The sequence below is a fragment of the Protopterus annectens genome, chromosome 6.part0 (genome assembly GCF_019279795.1).
Source record: "Protopterus annectens isolate FY-2018-M chromosome 6.part0, PAN1.0, whole genome shotgun sequence".
Lineage (NCBI taxonomy): Eukaryota > Metazoa > Chordata > Ceratodontiformes > Protopteridae > Protopterus > Protopterus annectens.
In genome coordinates this window covers 36,679,395-36,701,104 of record NC_056737.1, presented here as the reverse complement: position 1 = coordinate 36,701,104, position 21,710 = coordinate 36,679,395, and the positions used below count along the sequence as shown (strand labels likewise).

The window sequence follows — 21,710 nt, the reverse complement described above, 5'->3', positions numbered from 1 at the left end:
TTTAAGTACTTTTATCTGCACTTTTTTCAAATAATACAGTATTTAAATTGATTTAACTGTGTTGCGTGATTATTAACTGAACTGGAAGTTTTGACTTTGTTCTTCAGTTAGTTTTCCCACTCACCCTCCCTGTTTCTGTTTTGGTGTTAATCTTAGTGGCTTTGAAACTGCCGCCCCTCTTGCAAATTTGTGTTTGGATATTCCTTCTGGGCCCATCTCATTTTCTCACTCAACTGAGTGCAGTGAGATCATATTCTGATTTCAGGTACTTCTACTGTGTACAAAGAGAGCATCTGGGAAAGAGAACAAAAAAAAATTTAAGCTTGTTTCCTGCCTTTCCTGTTAAGTGGTCTAGACTGTTTGTAGGCTTCTGAGCCCCCAAGCCCTTCTGTGTTGGAGGGAAGCCTTCTAGCTTAGTTTTGTTTTTTATAACTAGCCAGTTTTCTAGTTTCAGCACTCAAGTCTGTTTCTTTGAACTCAGCACTTGTTCAGAACTCATTGTAAGCACTACATAAGCTGCAAATTACTACAGCACTCAACTTTCCTCACTTGTCTAGTGGAAAGTAGTTTTTAGTACTTAATAAATAAGCACTTATCCAGGCATGTCTAAGGGTCAACTCCCAGTGATTTCTCCTGTCCACCTGATGAATCTGGGCATCTTGGGGCAATGCAGCAATTGCCTCATGTACACAGACAACCCTCTCCTCCTACCACCCAACAGTACAACCTGTGAGAGATGCACTTATATAGCCAAACTGGAAGCAAAGCTCTCTTCACCCAAGACTGGACTAGACAGTCAAGAGGAGAAGGTAAACACTTGCACCACACCACACTCATCACATAGTCCCTCAAAACCTACAACACCAAAACACACACATAGAAACACAAAACACACACCTACATTCATGGAAGCTCTCAATAAAAACCTGCCCAAGCATCAGGGACATCCAAAGCATAAACACAAGCAAACTACACCTCCCCAACACAACCCAAATGACACATAGCCCACAAACTCAGTGTGCCACTCAACCACAGCCCATAAGGCATAACAACAAACCCAACACTCTAGTCATAGGTGACTCTATAGTCAGGCACACTGATGTTCCACTCACTAGACTAAACAAGGAGTAAGTTACTGTCAGCTGCCTGTCAGGTGCCAGGATCTGCCACATAATGCATGCACTCAGGTCACTCCACAATAAGTACAAATATGACACTGTCATTGTCCATGTTGGTGTGAATGACCTGAGATGTACCTCCCTGGACTACATGAAAAGAGACATGGAGGAGCTCTCCGATCTTGTATCCCAGGCAGGTATGACCCAAACCCTGAGTAGCATCCTGCCATCACCCAGAATGATACCACAGTACAAGGACAAAATGATTGACTTCAACAATTGGCTAAGCTTCTGGTGTCATTCTAAGGGGATCCAGTATTTGTCTGCCTGGGACAACATGATCGACAGTCCACGATGCTTTGCCAGAGATGGCCTGCACCTGTCACCCTTAGGATTACGGATACTGGCTAAGAATCTTGCCACCCCTATAGTGCCTTTTTAGGCAAGGTTCAAATGACAAATTCACCACCGTAACAGGTACAAGCAAGCAAAATCTGAGGGTAATGCTACTCAATGCTAGAAGTCTAAACATCAAAATGCACTCACTCGAGGCACTCCTTAAAATGGAGAACATTGACATCTGTGCAGTGACAGAGACCTGGTTCAAAGTTCCAGAGAACACCCCTGCATTACCAGGCTTCAATTCATACCACACCTTTCAGCCACCTAACCCAGAAAGAAGCACTAAAGGGAGAGGTGTGTCCATATTCATTAAGAATAGCCACACCCCCAGGCTAGTTGCACAGCATAATGCATCTGAGTTATCCAAGTGCAACTAACTCTGGGCAAGACCGCAATCCAAATTGTAGCTTGCTACAGCCCCCCCCCCCCCCCACCGCCATGCCCCAGGATTCACACTCCTCATTTCTTGATACACTGGAAAGTATTAGGGTACAACCCAACACCCTAATAATGGGCGATTTCAACTATCCCACCATTAACTGGGAAAACTACTCATGTACCAACTCTTTTGCTCAACGTTTTCTAGAATTCATAAATTCCAACGCCTTGGATCAACTTATTCACACCCCCACCAGGGGCAGCAATATCCTAGACCTGGTCATTACCAACAAAGGAAACCGGTGTTAAACACCAGAGGTCATTTCCTCATTGATCAGATCCGACCACAAGCTAATCAGCCTAGACATCCACATCCCACCCCCAGCCCCAATTAGGGAAACCATCGTAAAAAACTTCTCCAAAGCCAACTTCACACTTCTTAAGACAGAAGTGGCAAACTTCATGACACCCATGCAGACGGACAATAGAGGTATGACTGCCAAATCCTACACAAATGCACTTTATAAGCACTTACACGAGTGCATGGATCATGCTATCCCTAATAGAACCAAGATGTTATCCTCCAAAAAAAGGAAGCCAATCTGGTGGTCCTCTGCCATAAACAAACTCTACAAGAGAAGAGAGAAGCTGTTGCAAAAAAGAGTAAAATCCCATGACTGGAGGAACTCCCTGGTCAACCTCAGTAAGAAGCTGAGATCCCTCATAAAATCCTCCAAAGCTAGTTACGAAAACAAAATTGCCACTGACTCTAAAGACAACCACAAAGCATTCTATAGCTATGTCAAGAATCCAAATGGGAACACTCAGATCTGCTCTGAGTTACAGCACAATGGCACTAAATATACAGAACCAACTGATATTGCCAACATCCTAGCAGATAGGTTCAGTGCTAACTTTACCCCCCTCTCACCCCCTAGAGGGCACATCTCTATACCGGAAGAATGCAAAGTTCCTATAATCACAGCTGCACAGGTAAAAAACACACTCTCCAAAGCCAAGAACACAGCATCCATGGGACCTGACAATATCCCAGGCTGCATTCTACATGAACTACAGAATGAACTGGCACCCTACCTAAGTACCATGTTCAATCATAGCCTCAACTCAGGCTTCGTACCCACTTGATGGCGCACAGCGGCGGTTATCCCACTCCACAAAGGGGGAGCCACGATGGACCCCGGGAACTACCGCCCGATTAACCTGACGAGCCTGGTCTGCAAGGCCATGGAACGTATCATCATGGAACTCATAAACAAAGACATTGGTAATCTCCAAACTCTGGACCCCACCCAGTTTGGATTTGTAAAAGGCAGATCATGTCTCCTAAACCTGATTGACTTCTTTGAAGCAGTAACCAAAGCCATAGATGAGGGTAAAATGGTTCACACAGCTTATCTAGATCTCGTCAAGGCTTTTGACACCATCCCCCACTCTGGAGTTATAGATAAGCTCACTAAACTAGGTATAAATCCCTATGTCACAAGATGGGTTGCCAACTGGCTCACGGACAGAACCCACACTGTGAAAGTAGCGGATTCCAAATCCGACATCAGACCAATGACAAGTGGAGTACCACAGAGTTCAGTTCTGGGTCCTCTCCTGTTTGGTATCTACTTCTCTGAAGTGCAGGCCAACACAGAAGGTCTTTGGCTAACAAAGTTTGCAGATGACTGCAAACTAGGAGCCATAATCGAAACTCCTAACGATGTGGACAAACTACAAAAGGGCCTCACTGAGACAGATACCTGGTGTCAAAGCCATGGCCTGAAGCTCAATGCCAAAAAGTGTATTGTCATCCCCTTTGGTAAAAACTCTGTACCCATGAACTACCACATAGCTGGTAGTCTACTTAATGCTAAAAATGTGATAAGAGACCTTGGGACACAGGTGGACAGTAGTCTCTCCTTTGATAATCACATCGTCACAGTGGTCAGGAAATCCTTCTATGTGGCTCATCTCATCACAAAAGGATTCTCATCCAGAAAAAAAAGAGGTAATTGTTCCCCTCTACTCATCACTCATTAGACCCATTATAGAGTACAATGCCCCTTTTGGTATGTACCTCATAAGACATCTACAATAACTGGAAAGACTGCAGAAATACCTCACAAAGAGGATTACTGGCCTCAAACAGATGCCCTATGCAGACCGTCTCAAAAAACTACAGCTTTACTCCATCGCATATCGCCTACTCAGGGACGATCTCTGCCTAACATACAAAGCTATGTCAAACCCAGAGCTGTTGGACATGCTCCACTTAAAGAAATCCCAATCCTTCCAAGCTATATGCTCTAGGGACCTAAACCTTGTCACCACAATGAACAGAACATGCTGGAGGGATAGATTCCTGTCCCAGAGACTTCCCATACTCTGGAACAGACTACCTATCTATGTCAAACAGAGCTCCTCATTAGCACTCTTCAAGAAAAATCTTGATGATTGGATGGGAAATTCACCCCGGGGATCACTTCTGTGTCTCTGCTCGACAGGGGCACAGGAAAATAATTTTCTTGGGTGGCGAAAGCCAGGGTACATTTTTTGGCTAGGCTTGTATGGGCCCTAGGGCCGATAACCTAGTACCTACCTATGAACCTATGAACCTAATGGTAAATATTATCAGCAGTTGTGAGGTGTGGCTATGGGTGTTGCTGTAGCACCCTCATTTGCCAATGTGGTTATGGGCTAGAGAACTTTAAATTTTAACAAATCTGACTTTTCTAAACAAGATATTTGTTTTTATACAAGGTTTGTAGATAATTTGTTTTTTTATGACTGCTGATTCATCTATTGATATTGAACAGTTTGTTACTGATTTAAATGGTAGCACTGATTTTTTGATGTTTGTTTTAGGTCATGTTGGACATAGTGTACCTTTTTTAGATTTTTTTAACATGCGATGGCAGTAAATTTGTCAGTAAGATTTATCGTGAAGTGTGTTTTACAAATAATTATTTGCATTATTTTAGTGCACATCCTGGTTGTATTAAGAATAATATACCCCAGGGGCAAATGATTAGGCCATCTAGGCTTACTACGAATGATGAAATATTTTTGAAGCTCTCAATGAATTGATTGAGATGTCTTTCTTAGGTGGTATAATAGACATAAATTAGAAGCCACTGCAAACAAAATTAAAAACAAAAGGAGTGAGTTGTTTTCTCCTATATTGTTGGCAGGTATTCTGTGTAATATTAAAACTAATTGTAACAGTAGTTATGATTACAAAAATGCATTTGTTCTACAAATGACAGTGGATAGTTTAAGTGTTAGGAATGTAATATTAGATAATTGGAAAATTTTAAAAGATAATCCTGATTTGCATAAAATAATAAACTCAAGTCCGACATTTGTATATAAAACAATAAGAACTATAAACCAAATTTTTGAAAATGAGAATACGAAAGTACCTAGTTTGGTTACAAATAAACCAAAAGGCATGTACAAATGTGATTTTTGTAGTGTTTGTAATTGTATTTTAGAAGGACATAATATCTTTTTCCACATTTAGACAGATCTTTTATGATATCTGAACATGTGAATTATAATACTACTGCGGTAGTATACATTGCTATGTGCTCAAAATGTGATGTTTTTTATGCTGGAATGACTACATGGAGGTTATTTAAATGAATTAACCGATATTCTGTAAGAATCAAGGATGTTAATAATGCATTGTACAAACATACAGTAGTTTCTAGTGTATTCAAGAAGTTTTATTTTACAGTTTTAGAATGTGTACCTCTAGCTTATAGAGGGGGTTGCTACAAGATGTTTTTGGAAATGAAAGAAACACTGTTGCTGATAAGTTTCCAGGTTTAAATGAGACAATATTAATTTTTTTTTACAAAATAAAAATTACATAAGGTAATATTCTAAGTAGTATAATTTATGCTTACTGCTAATGTTATCCTCACTGACTATTGCATTTGAATATAAAAAAGAAAACATTATGCTTTTTTACAATTGTATCTTCTAATTTGATCTGTTATGACTTTTTGTATTTTTTTAATTGGATCTATTATGAGTTTTATATCTCTTTTTATGTCTTTCTTGAGCTTTTCTCCCCGGGCCTCTACTAAAAATGGACATGTATCCAGCTAGACTAGCTCGGTTAACAAATGTAAAATAAATAAATAAATAAATGCGTATCTCAATAGTGTTAATATAATTGTTGTAGCTGTAATGTTTATTTAATTATAAATTGATGGTAACTGATTATTGGTTTAGAGCAATTTAAAAGTAATTGTTTAATGTTGTCTGGTTTTCTGATGAAGTTCCTTGAGAATGAAAGCACTAAATAATGAAGTGGATTCCTGGTTTCTTCATTGGTGCATTTTTTTGGGTGATTTCTTTTTTGGTTTTAGTTTTTTTCACCTAACTCATTCTACAGTTTCTAGTGGGGGTATGTTCAGCAGTTGTGTTAGTTTATGATATGTGATGCAGATCTGTTCAAACAGCATTGTGAATAATTTATAAACAGTGTGTATTTTCATCATTTGTGTTAGTTTATAATATGTGACACAGAATAGTACAGTACAGTGAAACAACATTCTGAGTCATTTACAGATAGTGGATAGTTTCTGCAGTTGTTTTGGTTTATGACGTGTCAGGATATTTGAGTGAAGTTATCAGGCATGTGTCCTACCTGATATTAGTAAAACAGGTTATCAGTGTATATTATGGACACTATTTATATAATATAGTTTAGTGTCAAAATTTGTAGCAGCTGAAAGAAATGACAATGAATCTTTTAAAGTATACAGTCACTTCCTAGAATATTAAGTCTGCAATTAAATTAAGTAAATTTGAGACTTACTTTGACTGCTACCTGTTGTGGCCTGGGGTCTCCTTTGATTCCAACAACGCTTCCCTCATAAACTTCTCCAAAGGCACCATGACCAAGTGCTCTAAATAAAAGCAATTGAAATTTACTCTTTGATGAAGCTGCTTCAGGTGCTCATGACAGATAGAAATGCATTTAGAATAAGTTTACCTCTGTCAAAGATACTGGGCCCTATTAAGCATGTTGTCAAATAAACTGCTGAAAATATAATATTCATTAAATCTAAAGAGCACACAGAGAAAACACACTGTGTGAGACAAACCTTTTCTATGAGTGAAAGATGTGCATTACAGAGCTATGCAAATTCACATATAACACAAGATATTAAATAAAAGTTGCTTTAAGTAGTGCACTCTGGTGGAAGGAAAACACTAGCATGTCTGACAGTGCTGCTATTTGTAACAGGCCATTATTACTGGAGGGATCATATGTTTCTATATATATGTGTCTTCGAGTTAATACAATAATAGCAGAGCATCAACAATAAAGACAGTGGCGAAGTTACATTAAATTATTTATACAATGGTAAAATGCCCTTAAAACCTAGAAGAAAGCTTAAAGTACTACAGTAAACATGTGAATGCAATTATTTAATATTAATTTAAATAACATTATTTTATATAATATATTTATAGAAATGTCATGTATCCCTGGGCTGAATATGAAAATGGTCAAGTATTATCAGTGCTCCATCCCAGTCAAAAAATGCAAATCAATCAGTTAGTAAACGAATAAAAGTACTATGTATTAGAGTATGATGGACAGAAACTGAGATGGCCTCATTGCTGAATCCACACTCTAAATGCTGGAGAATTGTGACACTTTTCATTATGGCTTCCTTTCCAATATTTAGCTATATTTCTGCAAAACAGGTAAGTGAACTTGCCCAAAACCCCCTTTCAACCACAATCTGTTCCATATGGCAATAATACAACACATAGATTAAAACAGAAGGCAAATTAATGCAACACAGTGATGAAGGCATTGGTGTATGAAAGGTGATCTTATTAATGGATTGACATACACCCCCTACAAGCAAGTTGCAATATGTAAGCATAAATTACCAGTCCAAAGTGTATACAAGACAAATTATACCATTGTTGTTTGAAACCACTGCAGGTGTGAAAAAAAAAAAAAAAATATATATATATATATATATATATATATATATATATATATATATATATATATATGTGTGTGTGTGACTTGTTAGTAAAAGTGGAAGCATAAATAGTGCTCAGTCAGGCTATCAGGCTATCTGTGATAGTTAATAATGTATAATTCTATTTTATGAAGGTGAAAAAATGCAATGGAATAAATAAAGAATTAAAATGGAATATATAGGCTTTGAGATGCTTTTATGTAAAATGTCTTGCAAGATGTTGGAAGAGATCTATGAGGTGTACATTACTGAGGAAACTTCACAGGGTGTGGAATCATTCACAAAAATGAAGGAAATTAGTGCCCACTAAATGTAAATTTATCACTGTAATGACAGAGTAATGTAAATCTACAACCTGTGGGAAGGAAAGAATTGAAATGACAGAAAAAAGTTCTCACCCATGTGCAACCTAAAGAAAAAAAAAACAGCACATTAAGTAGGCCAGACAGCAACAGCTATTTTAATTGATAGATTCACAGAGTCAGTTAATGGATGATAATCCCTTTGCAAATACTCACCTTCAGAGGGCATATCATCAAGGGTTGCTTAATGGAAGTGAGAGTATTAGAATGCTTTATATGTAATGGAAAATTGCCCTAGCAATGGAAGATGTGTTGAGTAATAAACATGCCTCTGCAACATGTCCTATTTACTTGTTGACCATTTAAGTTCTTACTGTGTTTATTCAGCCATTTGCTTTGGAAAGGTGTAAGAGATCAAGGGGTTCCCAGTGATCCCTACAATCAAATATGTCTTCACATTGTTATACTTACATGAGCTGGGACCTTAATAGCATGGAATCTTAGACATAAATCACCATGGTAGTATTTGTAAGGGACAGAATAGTCAGTCTTGGTAGCTGGGGGTCCTTAGCCTGGGGATCTTTTTAGTTAGAAACAACTGGGGTCTTTCTACACATGATGTGTATAGACAGCTACATACTGAAAGGATGATGGTCAAGGCAGAATATTGAGGAATTACAATTTCTTTTGACTTTGATGAGATACATTTAGTTATTTATTGCTATACAGAGAAGGAATTTTTGACTACTGTTGTGTGTTCAAACATCACTGACTTGTCTACAAAAATACCAAGATCTCTAATGACTGTATCAGTCTGGAGTTGGGTGCTGTCTACATTGTAAGCTGCTGTCAAGAATTACCAAAGGAGACAATGCTACACTTTGCATTTAATATAATTATGTGTCAAATATACCACTGATATGTATTATTCAGCCCACTCTGTAATGACATAGTATCAGAGAGTGATTGACAACACCCAGTGCGTATTCATTAGCAAATTTAGTTAGCTGTATATCTAGTTTAGTGATTTGGAAAGGCTCAAAATAGATAAAAGCAAGAAAGTGTCACAGTACTGACCCCTGAATAATGCCACTATTCTCTGTTTCTTCTTTTTACTTAACTGTGTGTGTTCTGTCAGTCAGTTTGCTATCACAGAAACCATGAGTGATGTTCCTAACTGAGCAAACAGGTACAGTGGATATAAAAACTGTACACACCCCTGTTAAAATGCCAGATTTTTGTGATATAAAAAAATGAGACCAGAATAAATAATTTCAAAACTTTTCCCACCTTTAATGTGATGCATAACCTGTACAATTCAATTGAAAAACAAACAAATCTGTTAGAGAAAAAAATATATTAAAAAAAAAAAAAAAAAAAAAAAAAGAAAAGTACAATAAGCTGGTTGCATAAGTGTGCACACCCTTAAACTAATACTTTGTTGTGTGCACACACCCTTAAACTAATACTTTGTTGAAGCACCTTTTGATTTAATTACAGCATTCAGTCTTCTTGGGTAGGAGTCTACCTGCATGGCATATCTTGATGTGGCAATATTTCCCACTCTTCCTTGCAAAAGCACTCCAAATCTGTCAGATTGAGAGGGCATCTCTTGTGCACAGCCCTCTTCAGGTCACCCCAGAGATTTTCTATTGGATTTAGGTCTGGGCTCTGGCAGGGCCATTCCAAAACTTTAATTTTCTTCTGGTAACTACATTATTTTGTTGATTTGGATGTATGTTTGGGGTCATTGCTGTGTTTAAAGGTGAAATTCCTCTTCATCTTCAGCTTTCTAGCAGATGCCTGAAGGTTTTGGGCCAAAAGTGATGGGTATTTGGAACTGTTCATAATTCCCTCCACCTTGACTAAAGCCCCAGTTCCAGCTGAAGAAAAGCAACCCCAAAGCATGATACTGCCAAGACCATACTTCACCGTGGATATGGTGTTCTTTTTGTGATGCAAAGTGTTGTTTTTGTGCCACACGTACCTTTTGGAATTGTGGCCAGAAAGTTCAACCTTGGTCTCATCAGACCATAACACATTTTCCCATATGCTTTTGGGAGACTTGATGTATTTTATATATACATATAAATTTTAGCCAGGCCTGGATGTTTTTCTGTGTAAGAAAATGCTTCCATCTTGCAACCCTACCCCATAGTTCAGACATATGGAGAATACGGGAGATTGTTGTCACATGTAGTATACAACTAGTACTTGCCAGAAATTCCTGCAGCTCCTTCCGTGTTGTTGTAGGTATGTTCGCAGCCTCCCTGACCAGATTTTGTCTTGTCTTTTCATCAATTTTGGAGGGACATCCAGTTCTTTGCAACGTCATTGTTGTCCCATATTTTCTCCAATTTTTGATGACTGTCTTCACTGTACCACAGTATATCCAATGCTGTGGAAATGTTTTTCTAACCTTCTCCTGACTGATACCTTTCAACAATGAGATCCCTTTGATGCTTTGTAAGTTCTTTGTGAACCATGGCTTTTGCTGTAGCAGACAACTGAGTAAATGACAGGAAAATCCTACTAGGACAGCTGAACTTTATTTGGGGTTAATCAGAGTCTCTTTAATTGATGGCAGGTGTGTACCCAAGAAGACTGAATGCTGTAATTAAATCAAAAGGTGCTTCAACAAAGTATTAGTTTAAGGGTGTTTACACTTATGCAACCAGCTTATTGTATGTCTTTTGTTTTTTTTATATTTTTTACCTAACAGATTTGTTTGTTTTTCAATTGAATTGTACAGGTTATAGGTCACATTAAAGGTGGGAGAAATTTTGAAATGATTTATTGTGGTCTCATTTTTTTATATCACAAAAACCTGGCATTTTAACAGGGGTGTGTACACTTTTTATATCCGCTGTATATTGTCAGGCCGTACAGTGGCATTATGTTTAGTTTCAGAAAATTTAGTTAGGATTTGTTCCATAATAATAATCTTGGGGAAGGGGGGCTGTTAATTTGTGGAACATCAATAACTATTTCTGATGTGAAGAAAACATATATATATATATATATATATATATATATATATATATATATATATATAGATATATATATATATATATATATATATATATATATATACACATGGGTCTACCTTGTTTTATTGAAGTTTCAAAACTTCAAAACCCATATGGCTGAGAACATATGAGCGAAGTTTTGAAACTTCAAGCACTTTGAATTGAGATTGCAATTCAAAGCAGAAAGGGAGATCTACCTTGTTGTAGTTTGATCTCGGAGTTAGTATATTTAAGTAGCAGAGGGTGTGGGGGGTATAGGGGAGCTTGACTCCCTGAAAAAATGTAAAGGTGAAGCTTTTTGTTTAGGTTTAGTGTTTTTGTTGTAGTTTCAAAGTTTCAAAACTTTGATCATATGGTCCCAGCCATATGGATTTTGAAGTTTTAAAATTTTGATAAAACAACATAGACCTGTATATATATATATATATATATATATATATATATATATATATATATATATATATATATATATATATATATCCACATAGATGATGCACGAACCAGCGGTTTACCCCGAAGTGAAGCTGTTCAAGGACAATCAGTCATAAACACACCAAATTGCCCCAGCACCAGCTCGTTCCGTGGTAATAAACCACATTATACCACCATAAATTCAGCTTTTTTAATAACTTAGTGAACAAATACACTCTTCAGTGTACAAAATGATGTCTCTAAATAAGGCTCAGCTAAAAACACAAACCGGTTTCACCATATAGGCGTTATCAGTGTAAAGTCATACAGGAAGTGACACTGTTCCTTGGTAATATACTTTCTATTTAAAACCACAGTGATCTTTTTTATCTATTACTTTTTCATAATTACTCTAATGTCATGTTATGAAATGTCATAAAGTAGCATTGATCATTAAAATTGCTACACCCAGTGACACAGTGTCTTATATCCAGAGAGACACAAAAGTCAGAAATGACGGCAATGTGGAAGTGTTCCAATTGTAGTTGCAGCAACAGTTCTTATAAAAAAGAATTTACAATCATACTTAGATATGTTACCGATATATGTAATTCCATAATGAATTGCAGAAGGAGTCGTTACTGGGTATATTCTGGATGCTGTGAAGAGCACGTCTGGCTAACATCAAAGATTGTGAAACAATAATAATTTCATGAACTTTAATCATACTTTGACTTAGGAATGGGGTCCATCCCCATCATGGTATTAGAAACTCTTTGGAGACATTAAAAAGCCAGAAGATATAGCAAACCAACTGGCTGACAAATGTATCTCCAGCTTTACCCCTCTCTCCCCCTTAACCTTCCCTGAGGAAATACCATCAAATATAACTCCCCCTCCTATCACTAGGGAACAGGTCCATAATGCTCTCTCTAAGCCCAAGAACACTGCATCAATGGGCCCAGACAATATCCCTGGATGCCTTCTAAATAGCATGAAATATGACTTATCAGGCCTTCTGGAATTGCTATTAACCTCCAAACAAGCTTTATGCCTCCTGAATGGAGAACAGCAACAGTCATCCCTCTGCACAAAGGTGGGCCATCTACAGACCCTGGAAACTACAGACTCATAAGTCTCACTAGTCTCATATGCAAAGCCATGGAAAGAATTATCACGGAAATGATCAATAATGATATAGTAAACCTCCAAACACTGGACCCAACCCAGTTTGGTTATGTCAAGGGCAGGCCATGCCTACTCAGACTGGTGGATTTCTTTGACAATGTCACCAAAGCATTGCTTGAGCATTGCTGAGAACAGGTTAGCTACAAACCCTTTTGTCACTCAGTAGATAGCCAACTGGCTAACAGACAGGACCCAAGAAGTTAGAATTTGGAGTTCACGTCTACAAAGAGGCCAGTCACAAATGGAGTCCCTCAGGGATCGGTCCTGGGACCCTTCCTTTTTGGCATTTACTTCTCTGATGTCAAGGCCAATGTCAACAGGTTCTGGCTGACTAAATTTGCAGATGATTGCAAATTAGGAGCTGTCATTGCATCCCCCACTGAAATAAATGTTCTCCAGGAAAGGTTGACACAGACACACAACTGTTGTCGGAGCCATGGACTAAAACTAAATGCCAAAAATGCATAATACTGTCCTTAGTGAAGTCATCCACCCCTTGTAACTATCATATTGACAACACATCCCTTAGAGTTGACCAAGTAGGCAGAAACTTAGGGACACACATAAACAGTAATCTAGTCTTTGACCATCATGTATCTACAGTAATGAGAAAATCTTTCTGTGCTGCGCAACTTATAAACAAAAGTATAGCATCGAGGTCCAAGGAAGTCATTGTTTCACTGTATTTGGCATTCATCAGACCTGTGATTGAGTACCATGCCCCCCATGTATCTTACTGAAATTGGTACATCTTGTTTGCTGTAGCATAGACTAGATCCAGGCCTGCTGAATCTAGCTTTGTTTATATGCTTGTTGTTTGTTTGCTTGTTATTTCCCTGGAACGCTAATTCCACCTAATACGCGGCTTCTCAGCGCTTCTGTGGATCACTAGTGATATCTGCATTGCTTACTGTACTTATTTCCTTGTTTCACTTGAAAGAAAGTTACTGTTTGTCATTTTTGCATTTAAGTTACCTGTAACACATTGCACTTAAGTTACCTGGCACTTGCTCACTAAAGCAATTATATAAGTCAGCACTAAAAATTAAAAGCACTACACCCTCACTCCCCACTGGCCCTTGTTTTCAATTATTAAGGAATTCCCAATATTATTCTAGCATGTCCAAAGGTCAGTTGTCAATCTCCTCTCCGGTCCAGCTGGTGAATTTGGGAATCTTGAGGCAATGTTACAACTGCCTCATGTACACAGACAACCCTCTCCTCCTCCTAACAAATTCCAACACATGTGAGAGATGCAACCATATAGCCAAACTGGAGGCTAAGCTCTCTCAACTCAGTACTGGCATAACCAGTCAGGAGGAGAAGGAAACCACACTCACTACAATTCCAGTCTCACATAGACCTACCACGACAGCAAACCAAACACATAATCAAACAAAAACATACTCGGAGGCTCTAAATAAAGATCTGCCTAAGCAGCAGAGACCTCCAAAGCAGACACCCAAGCAACCGCTACCCCAAAACAAAACACATGCAACACATATCTCACAAAGCCAGTGTGCCAAACAGTCACAGCCCTTAAGACTAAACAACACACCTAATACACTTGTAATAGGTGACTATCGTCAGGCACATTGACGTCCCGCTCACCAGGCTGAACAAGGAGAGGGTCACGGTGAGCAGCCTGTCGGGCGCTAGGATCTGCCACATAACACAAGCACTCCGGTCACTCCAAGGCAAGTACAAATATGACTCAGTCATTGTCCATGATGGTGTGAATGACCTGAGACGTACCTCCCTGGACTACATGAAAAGAGACATAAAGGAGCTCTCTGAGCATGTAGCCCAGGCTGGTATGACCCTGACCTTGAGTAGCATCTTACCCTCACCAAGAATGATGCCACAATATGAAGACAAGATGATCAATTTCAACAATTGGCTTAAGTACTGTTGTCATTCAAAGGGGATCCAATGCCTGTCAGCTTGGGATGATATGCTCGACAAGCCACGATGCTTCGCTAGGGACGGCTTGCACCTGTCACCCCTGGGCTTTTGGATATTGGCAAAGGCTCTTGCTACCCCCATAGTGCCTTTTTTAAGCAAGGCTCAAAAGACAAACCCACCTCCATAGGTATCACAAGGGATAAGAAACTAAGAGTAATGCTACTCAATGCCAGAAGTCTAAACCTCAAGATGCACACTCGAAACTCTCCTTAGCATGGAGAACATCGATATCTGTGCAGTAACAGAAACCTGGTTCAGGGCTCCCGAGAGCACCCCAGCACTACCAGTTTATACCTCATACCATGCTTTTCGGCCCCAAAACTTGGACCGAACCACAAAAGGAGGGGGAGTATCGATATTCATCAAAGATACCCACACCTCCAGGTTGGTGGCAAAGCACGAAGCATCAGAGACTATCCATGTGCAACTAATAGTGGGTAAAACTGCCTTCCAGTTTATAGCCTGCTACCGACCACACTCCCAAACCCAGGAACCCCACTCGGCCTTCCTGAGAACACTGGAAAATATGAAGGTCTCTCCAAACACCATTATATTGGGCGACTTCAACTACCCAAACATAGACTGGGAGCATTACTCTAGCTCCAACACCCTAGCCCAAAGGTTCCTCGAATTTATAAACTCAAATGCTATGGAACAACTTGTTACCACTCCCACAAGAGGGGAAAACATACTGGAAATGATCATCACCAACATGGGGACTCTATGCTACAGACCAGAAGTGTATCCCTCACTGGTAAGATCAGACCATAAACTAATCTCACTGGATATTCACATCCCAACCCCACCCCCTGCCCAGAAAACCACAGTGAAAAACTTCTCTAAAGCAAATTTCACACTCCTCAAAACTGAGGTGGAATCCTTCAAAGCCCCCGGGCCTGTGGAAAATACGGCCCAGACCGCAGAATCCTTTATAAACGCATTCTATGAACACCTTCAGGAATGCATGGATTATGCGATCCCAAATAAAACCAAGACCCAATCCTCCAAAGGCAGAAGTCCTGTCTGGTGGACCCCAGCCATAAACAAACTATACAATAGAAGGAGGAAGCTACTAAATGATAGAGCAAAATCCCAAAAAGGGAAGGCATCACTGATCAGTATTAGCAAAAAACTACGGGCACTCATAAAATTGTTTAAGGCCAGCTTCGAGAGAAAAATTGCACAGGACACTAAGGATAATCACAAGGCTTTCTTTAGTTATGTTAGGAACCTGGGTGGTAATTCCCAGATATGCTCAGAATTAGTCCAAAATGACAAAAAATACACTGAACCCACAGACATTGCCAACATCCTAGCTGACAGGTTCAGTGCAAACTTCTGCCCCCTCCCCACCAAAAGGGCAAATATCTATCCCAGCAGAGTGCTGCCCCCCTGACATCTCAGATGCTCAGGTAAGAGCTGCCCTCTCCAAAGCAAAAAACACAGCATCAATGGGACCAGACGGTGTCCCAGGCTGCGTCCTACATGAACTCCAAGAAGAGCTAAACCCAAACATAAAACTACTGTTCAATCTCAGCCTTACTACAGGATATGTGCCCAAAGAGTGGCGTACAGCAACAGTGGTCCCTCTCCATAAAGGTGGTGCCTCAATGGATCCTGGAAACTATCGCCCCATAAGCCTGACTAGCTTGGTCTGCAAAGCTATGGAAAGGATCATCATGGACCTCATAAATAAAGATATTGGGGACCTACAGACACTGGATCCTACCCAGTTCGGCTTTGTTAAGGGCAGATCCTGCCTTTTAAACCTGGTTGATTTATTTGAAACAGTCACCAAGGCCATTGACGAGGGGAAGGTGGTCCACACAGCCTACCTGGACCTCGCAAAAGCCTTCGATACAATACCCCACTCAGGCATTATAGATAAGCTCACCAGCTTAAATATAAACCCCTATGTCACTAGATGGATTGCAAACTGACTCAAGGACAGAACCCACATGGTTAGAATTGCTGGAGGCATGTCAGACTCCAAACCAGTTACAAGTGGTGCCCCACAAGGCTCAGTCCTGGGACCTCTCTTGTTCGGTATATATTTCTCGGAGGTACAGGCCAACACGGAAGGACTGTGGCTGACCAAGTTCGCAGATGACTGCAAACTGGGCGCCATAATCGACTCTCCAGCCGAAACAAGCATCCTCCAAAAGGGCCTCATAGAAACAGACAACTGGTGCCAGAGCCATGGCCTCAAGCTAAATGCCAAAAAGTGTATAGTCATCCCCTTTGGCAAAAACAAAGTGCCCACAAATTACCACATAGATGGTAATCCATTAAGTACAGAAGAAGTAATTAGGGACCTGGGGACCCAAGTTGATAGCAATCTCTCATTTGACAACCACGTGGCCAAAGTGGTTAGAAAAACATTTTATATAGCCCACCTAATCATGAAGAGATTCACATCTAGATCAGGGGAGGTCATCGTGCCTCTTTACTCATCCCTCATCAGGCCCACAATTGAGTACAATGCCCCTTTTGGGATGTACCTTACCAGACACCTGCAGCAACTGGAAAGACCCCAAAAGTACCTCACCAAGAGGATCAAAGGGCTCAAACAGATGCCATATGCTGCCCGGTTAAAGAAACTCGAGCTCTACTCAGTGGCATACCGCCTGTTCAGAGGCGATCTGTGCCTGACGTATAAAGCCATGTCCAACCCGAAATTAATGGACATGCTGCACCTCAGAAAATCCAAATCCCATCGAGCTACGCTCGAGAGACTTGAACCTCAGCACTGAAATAAATAGGACATGCTGGAGGGACAGATTCATAACCCAGAGGCTCCCTTCACTCTGGAATAAAATCCCAGTCCAGGTTAGGCAGAGTCCCTCATTGACTCTATTCAAGAGGAATCTTGATGAGTGGATGGGAGATCGTAGGTTTACCCCGGGTATCACTTCTGTGTCACTGTTAGACAAAGGCACAGTATACTAACCTCGAAAAAGGGCATAGCAAAATAAATTTAAAATGGGTGGCGAAAGCCAAACACATTCTGGCTAGGCTTATAAATGCCCTAGGGCAGATAGCCTAGTATGAACCTATGAACCTATATCCAACAAATGGAACATCTACAGGGGTTCCTCACTAAAAGAATATGGGACATAAGTAACATGTCCTATGCAAACTGCCTTAAGGCCCTATTCCTGTATTCTGTCTCCTACAGGCTGTTGAGGGAAGATCTATGCTTGGCATACAGGGCTTTGTCAGACCCCACTATGATGGACCCCCTGCATATCTGGAAAAGAATCATCATCAGAATTACCTGTTCTAAATGCTTAAACTTTGCCTCTGATATAAATAGGATGTGCTGGACACAGGTATGTATCCCAGAGACTACCCCTTCTCTGGAACAGGTTCCCCATCCATGTGAAGCAGAGTTCCTCCCTAACCCAATTCAGGTGTAACTTGGATGACTGGATGGAGAACAGGAAATTCATCATTGTTTTGGCACCTATGTCTCTAATGGACACAGGCATCCTGTAAATTGTTCATCTTCCAGGCCCCTGCTTGTAAATGTTTTATCTGCCAAGCCGCTGCTTACACTTATCAAGGGTGCCAGATCTTGTCAGAGATTTGAGATGCATGGCTAGGCTTAAAAAGGCCCTTGTGGTCATTAGTCTAGTAAACACCTAAGAACCTATGAACGTTTGAATGCAATCAAACACTAAAAACATATGTATTTATTTGTCTTTGTTTAGTGTAAAAGTCTGACTGGGTAAAGCCCATTTTCAGTGGAGGCCTGGGAAGAAAAGTTCCAGCAGATGCATTTAAGATGCTCATGATTACACATTTTTTAAAGATACATTACATAGATAGTTGTTAAGATATATAGATACAAACAGATAACTGTTCTGTAGTGACACTAAACAAACATAAAACAGGTATTTTAGATATAAAGTAATTAGTATGCACAGAGATTGTGTACAATATATGTGACAAGTAGACATTAAATATGATTTACAAGACATGAATAAGGAGGATTACAACACAGATGTTAGGAATAAATAAATACAACTGAGGTAAGGTGTGTACAATATTAGTCAGTAGGTAGACAGTAGTTAAAGCTAGAAGAGGGAGAGGGGAGAGAGACATTGTATAGCTGATGAGTCAAGGATACTGGGGGGGTAAGAATACGAGTATACTTAGTGACATAACTTGGTTATAAGAGAATGTTGGAGAGCATTTGAAGGAGGTGCATAAAGTGGGAAGGTTGGAATTAAGGTAGGAAGGATATTGTGAAAGAGTGGTAGAAGGTTTGTTGTATAATAGGGGACATTGGTTGTAAAGAGATAGTGGGTATGATATGACAAAGGAAAATGGATTTACCCTGGTGAAGAGCATGTGCACGACCACATGTGGTTTTAGTAAGGGCATGAATGTGGAAAGTTTTATGGTCTGGTCAAGGTATGTTGGTATGGTGTTCTAGAATTTAGATACATAGCAGTGAACTACCTGCTGAATTATTAGACTTTGTTGTGATTACTAAGAACTTATTGGCTGAGTGAAGGTCTGTACCAGGACAGTAGTGCTGCAGGGCATCTTTTAGTACTGGACAATTTTCTGGTGCATGTACGAGATTGTGTGTGGTAATAAGTTGTGAGGATGTTAAATAGTTGGGAAAAACACAAGCCAGTTTAGTTGTTTCAGGGCTCTGCAATGATGAGTCCTATATGTAAGGATGGAACTAAATTTGGCTACTTTATTTTAACAGGTGGAGAGTTTAGCTGTTGGGGCAATACTTAGGTTTGTAAGAATTGGGATGGAAGAAGGTGGGCAGATGCTAGTGTTTCTCTTGCATCATCTGTCAGTATTTGGTTCTATAGAGGGAGCAGAGTCTCTGGTGTGTTTTATTAATGGCTTGCAATATATGTCGGTCAAATTTAAGGTTATTGTTGATTAGTACACCCAGAAGTTTTGTTTTGTTTGCAGGTTAAATTTTTATTTTGCTGGATGAGGTTATTACGAATGATTGTCTTTCACTTTAGTTTTGTTTAAGAGTGAAAAACATAAGTTTTTTTAGGATTTAAAGTAGATTTGTATCTTTTAGCAAAGTTTCAGTAGCAGTGAAATAATTTTGCATGATGTACTGAAGTGTTGGTAGGGATGGGACTGCACATATAAGGGTTGAGTCATCTGCATATTGAACTATGCTAGCAAGGTGGGTGGCAGTATGCAGTTTGTTTATAGAAATGTTGAATAACAGATAGCTTGAGACTGATCCTTTTGGGACAGGAAGGAGGGGAGATTTTGTATCCGTTTGACTGCTTTCTGCCTGTCATGGCATCTGTTATGGAATCATGAGAGAGAGAGAGAGAGAGAGAGACAGAGACAGAGAGAGAGAGAGACAGATTGAGAGAGACAGAGAGGAGGGCTGGGTGAGTCTGACAGAAGAATGTTCAGTAAGAAGATATTGATAGGATTCGGTGTCGAATACATTTGATAAATCTAAGAATAGTAAAGGTACCATGTTGCCATCAATCCTATTTTGGTTTATGAAGTTGAGGAGACCAGGTGTAGTACTACAGTGAGGTCTAAAACCATACCGGCTTTTGGAGATAAAGTTGTTAGTTAATGTACTGCATAAGTTGTGAGTGGATGCATTTTTCTAGTATTTTAGACAGAGAAAATAGGATGGCAATAGGTTTATAGCTGAAAGAGTCTGTTGTGTCATGTTTGAGGAGTGGCATTATATATGATTTTTTTCTCAGATGGATAGGACATATCTCATAGATATGGACCAGTTCATTACTATGGATGCAGATAAATCCATGGCATCAGCAGTTGTTTTTAGGCAATCTGTTGGAAGTTGGTCAGCAGCAAAAGAGGTTGGTTTTAGTTTCTGTAGACGTTTTCTTATAGTAGAGGTGGAAACTGAAAGGAAGGAGAATGAATGTGGCTGATTAGTAGAGGACGGGGAAGGGGTCAGTTATTATTAGGAATAAGAGAGAGAATATTGTCTATATAGTGTAGATGTTGAGATGGTATTGAGTCAGCAGGATTGGAAGAGGAAGGAGAGGGTGTGGTGGTTTGGCCAGAATGTATTAGTCTGTTTAGTGATAAACAAAAAAGTCTTGGATTTTTTTGGTGTCTATATTGAAGGTTTGTATAATACATTTGTTTATTCACAGTTTCACAGGCAAGCCCCTAGGCTAGATGCCCTTGTAGGCCATTTTAAGCATAGCAAATTTCCTTTTCTGTGCTTGAAATAACCTATCCCATTTGGTTGTAGACTAGGCTTACTCACTACATGGTAGATAATTATATATTACCCTAATAAGAATAACTGGGATCATACTATAGATATGTGAGGGGACACATGCATGGTATAAAGCAGTTAGAATCTGCATCTTTCCATTAGCAGTACAGAGGGCAATCCTAGGGTAAATTTTGTGCTTCCCATCCACAGATCCAAGTTATGCGTGAAAATGGACAAGGATGAACTTTGTTTTATGTGGATAGGGAGTCTATTTCACACCAGTGGTATCCGCTGCAAAATATACTTGTCCCACTAAACTGTTCTGTTTATTTATTTTATTTTTATTTTACATTTGTTGACCGGGATAGTCTAACTGGATTTATGTCCATTTTTAGTACAGTCCTGGGGAGATAAGCTCCAAGAGATTACTATACTACTAGCATACAGGTACTAGTTGTTACACAGTTAAATACTACAAATTTTAAACAGTTCAGGAATCTTCACAGTTTATACAAAAAACATGTTACAAGCATTAGATAAGATATTTTAGACTTTATGTACAAGACTTCATCAGTAACTAGAAAGTAATTGTTAAACAAATGCATACTTCAAGTTTCAACAGTTCAGCAATGCTCACAGTTTAAACAATACGTGTTGCCTGCCTTAGGTAGGATGTTTTA

The 21,710-nt window shown here is 39.5% G+C and overlaps 1 protein-coding gene across 1 annotated transcript in view; it reads right to left on the bottom strand.

Moving 5' to 3' along the window:
* The window catches only part of LTK (leukocyte receptor tyrosine kinase), a 1,073,506-nt gene that overhangs the window by 613,246 nt on the left and 438,550 nt on the right, over positions 1-21,710 (bottom strand). Inside the window, exon 10 of the mRNA XM_044073449.1 lies at positions 6,736-6,826. Coding sequence (XP_043929384.1) covers positions 6,736-6,826 — 91 coding nt within the window. The remainder of the gene's footprint in view (positions 1-6,735; positions 6,827-21,710) is intronic.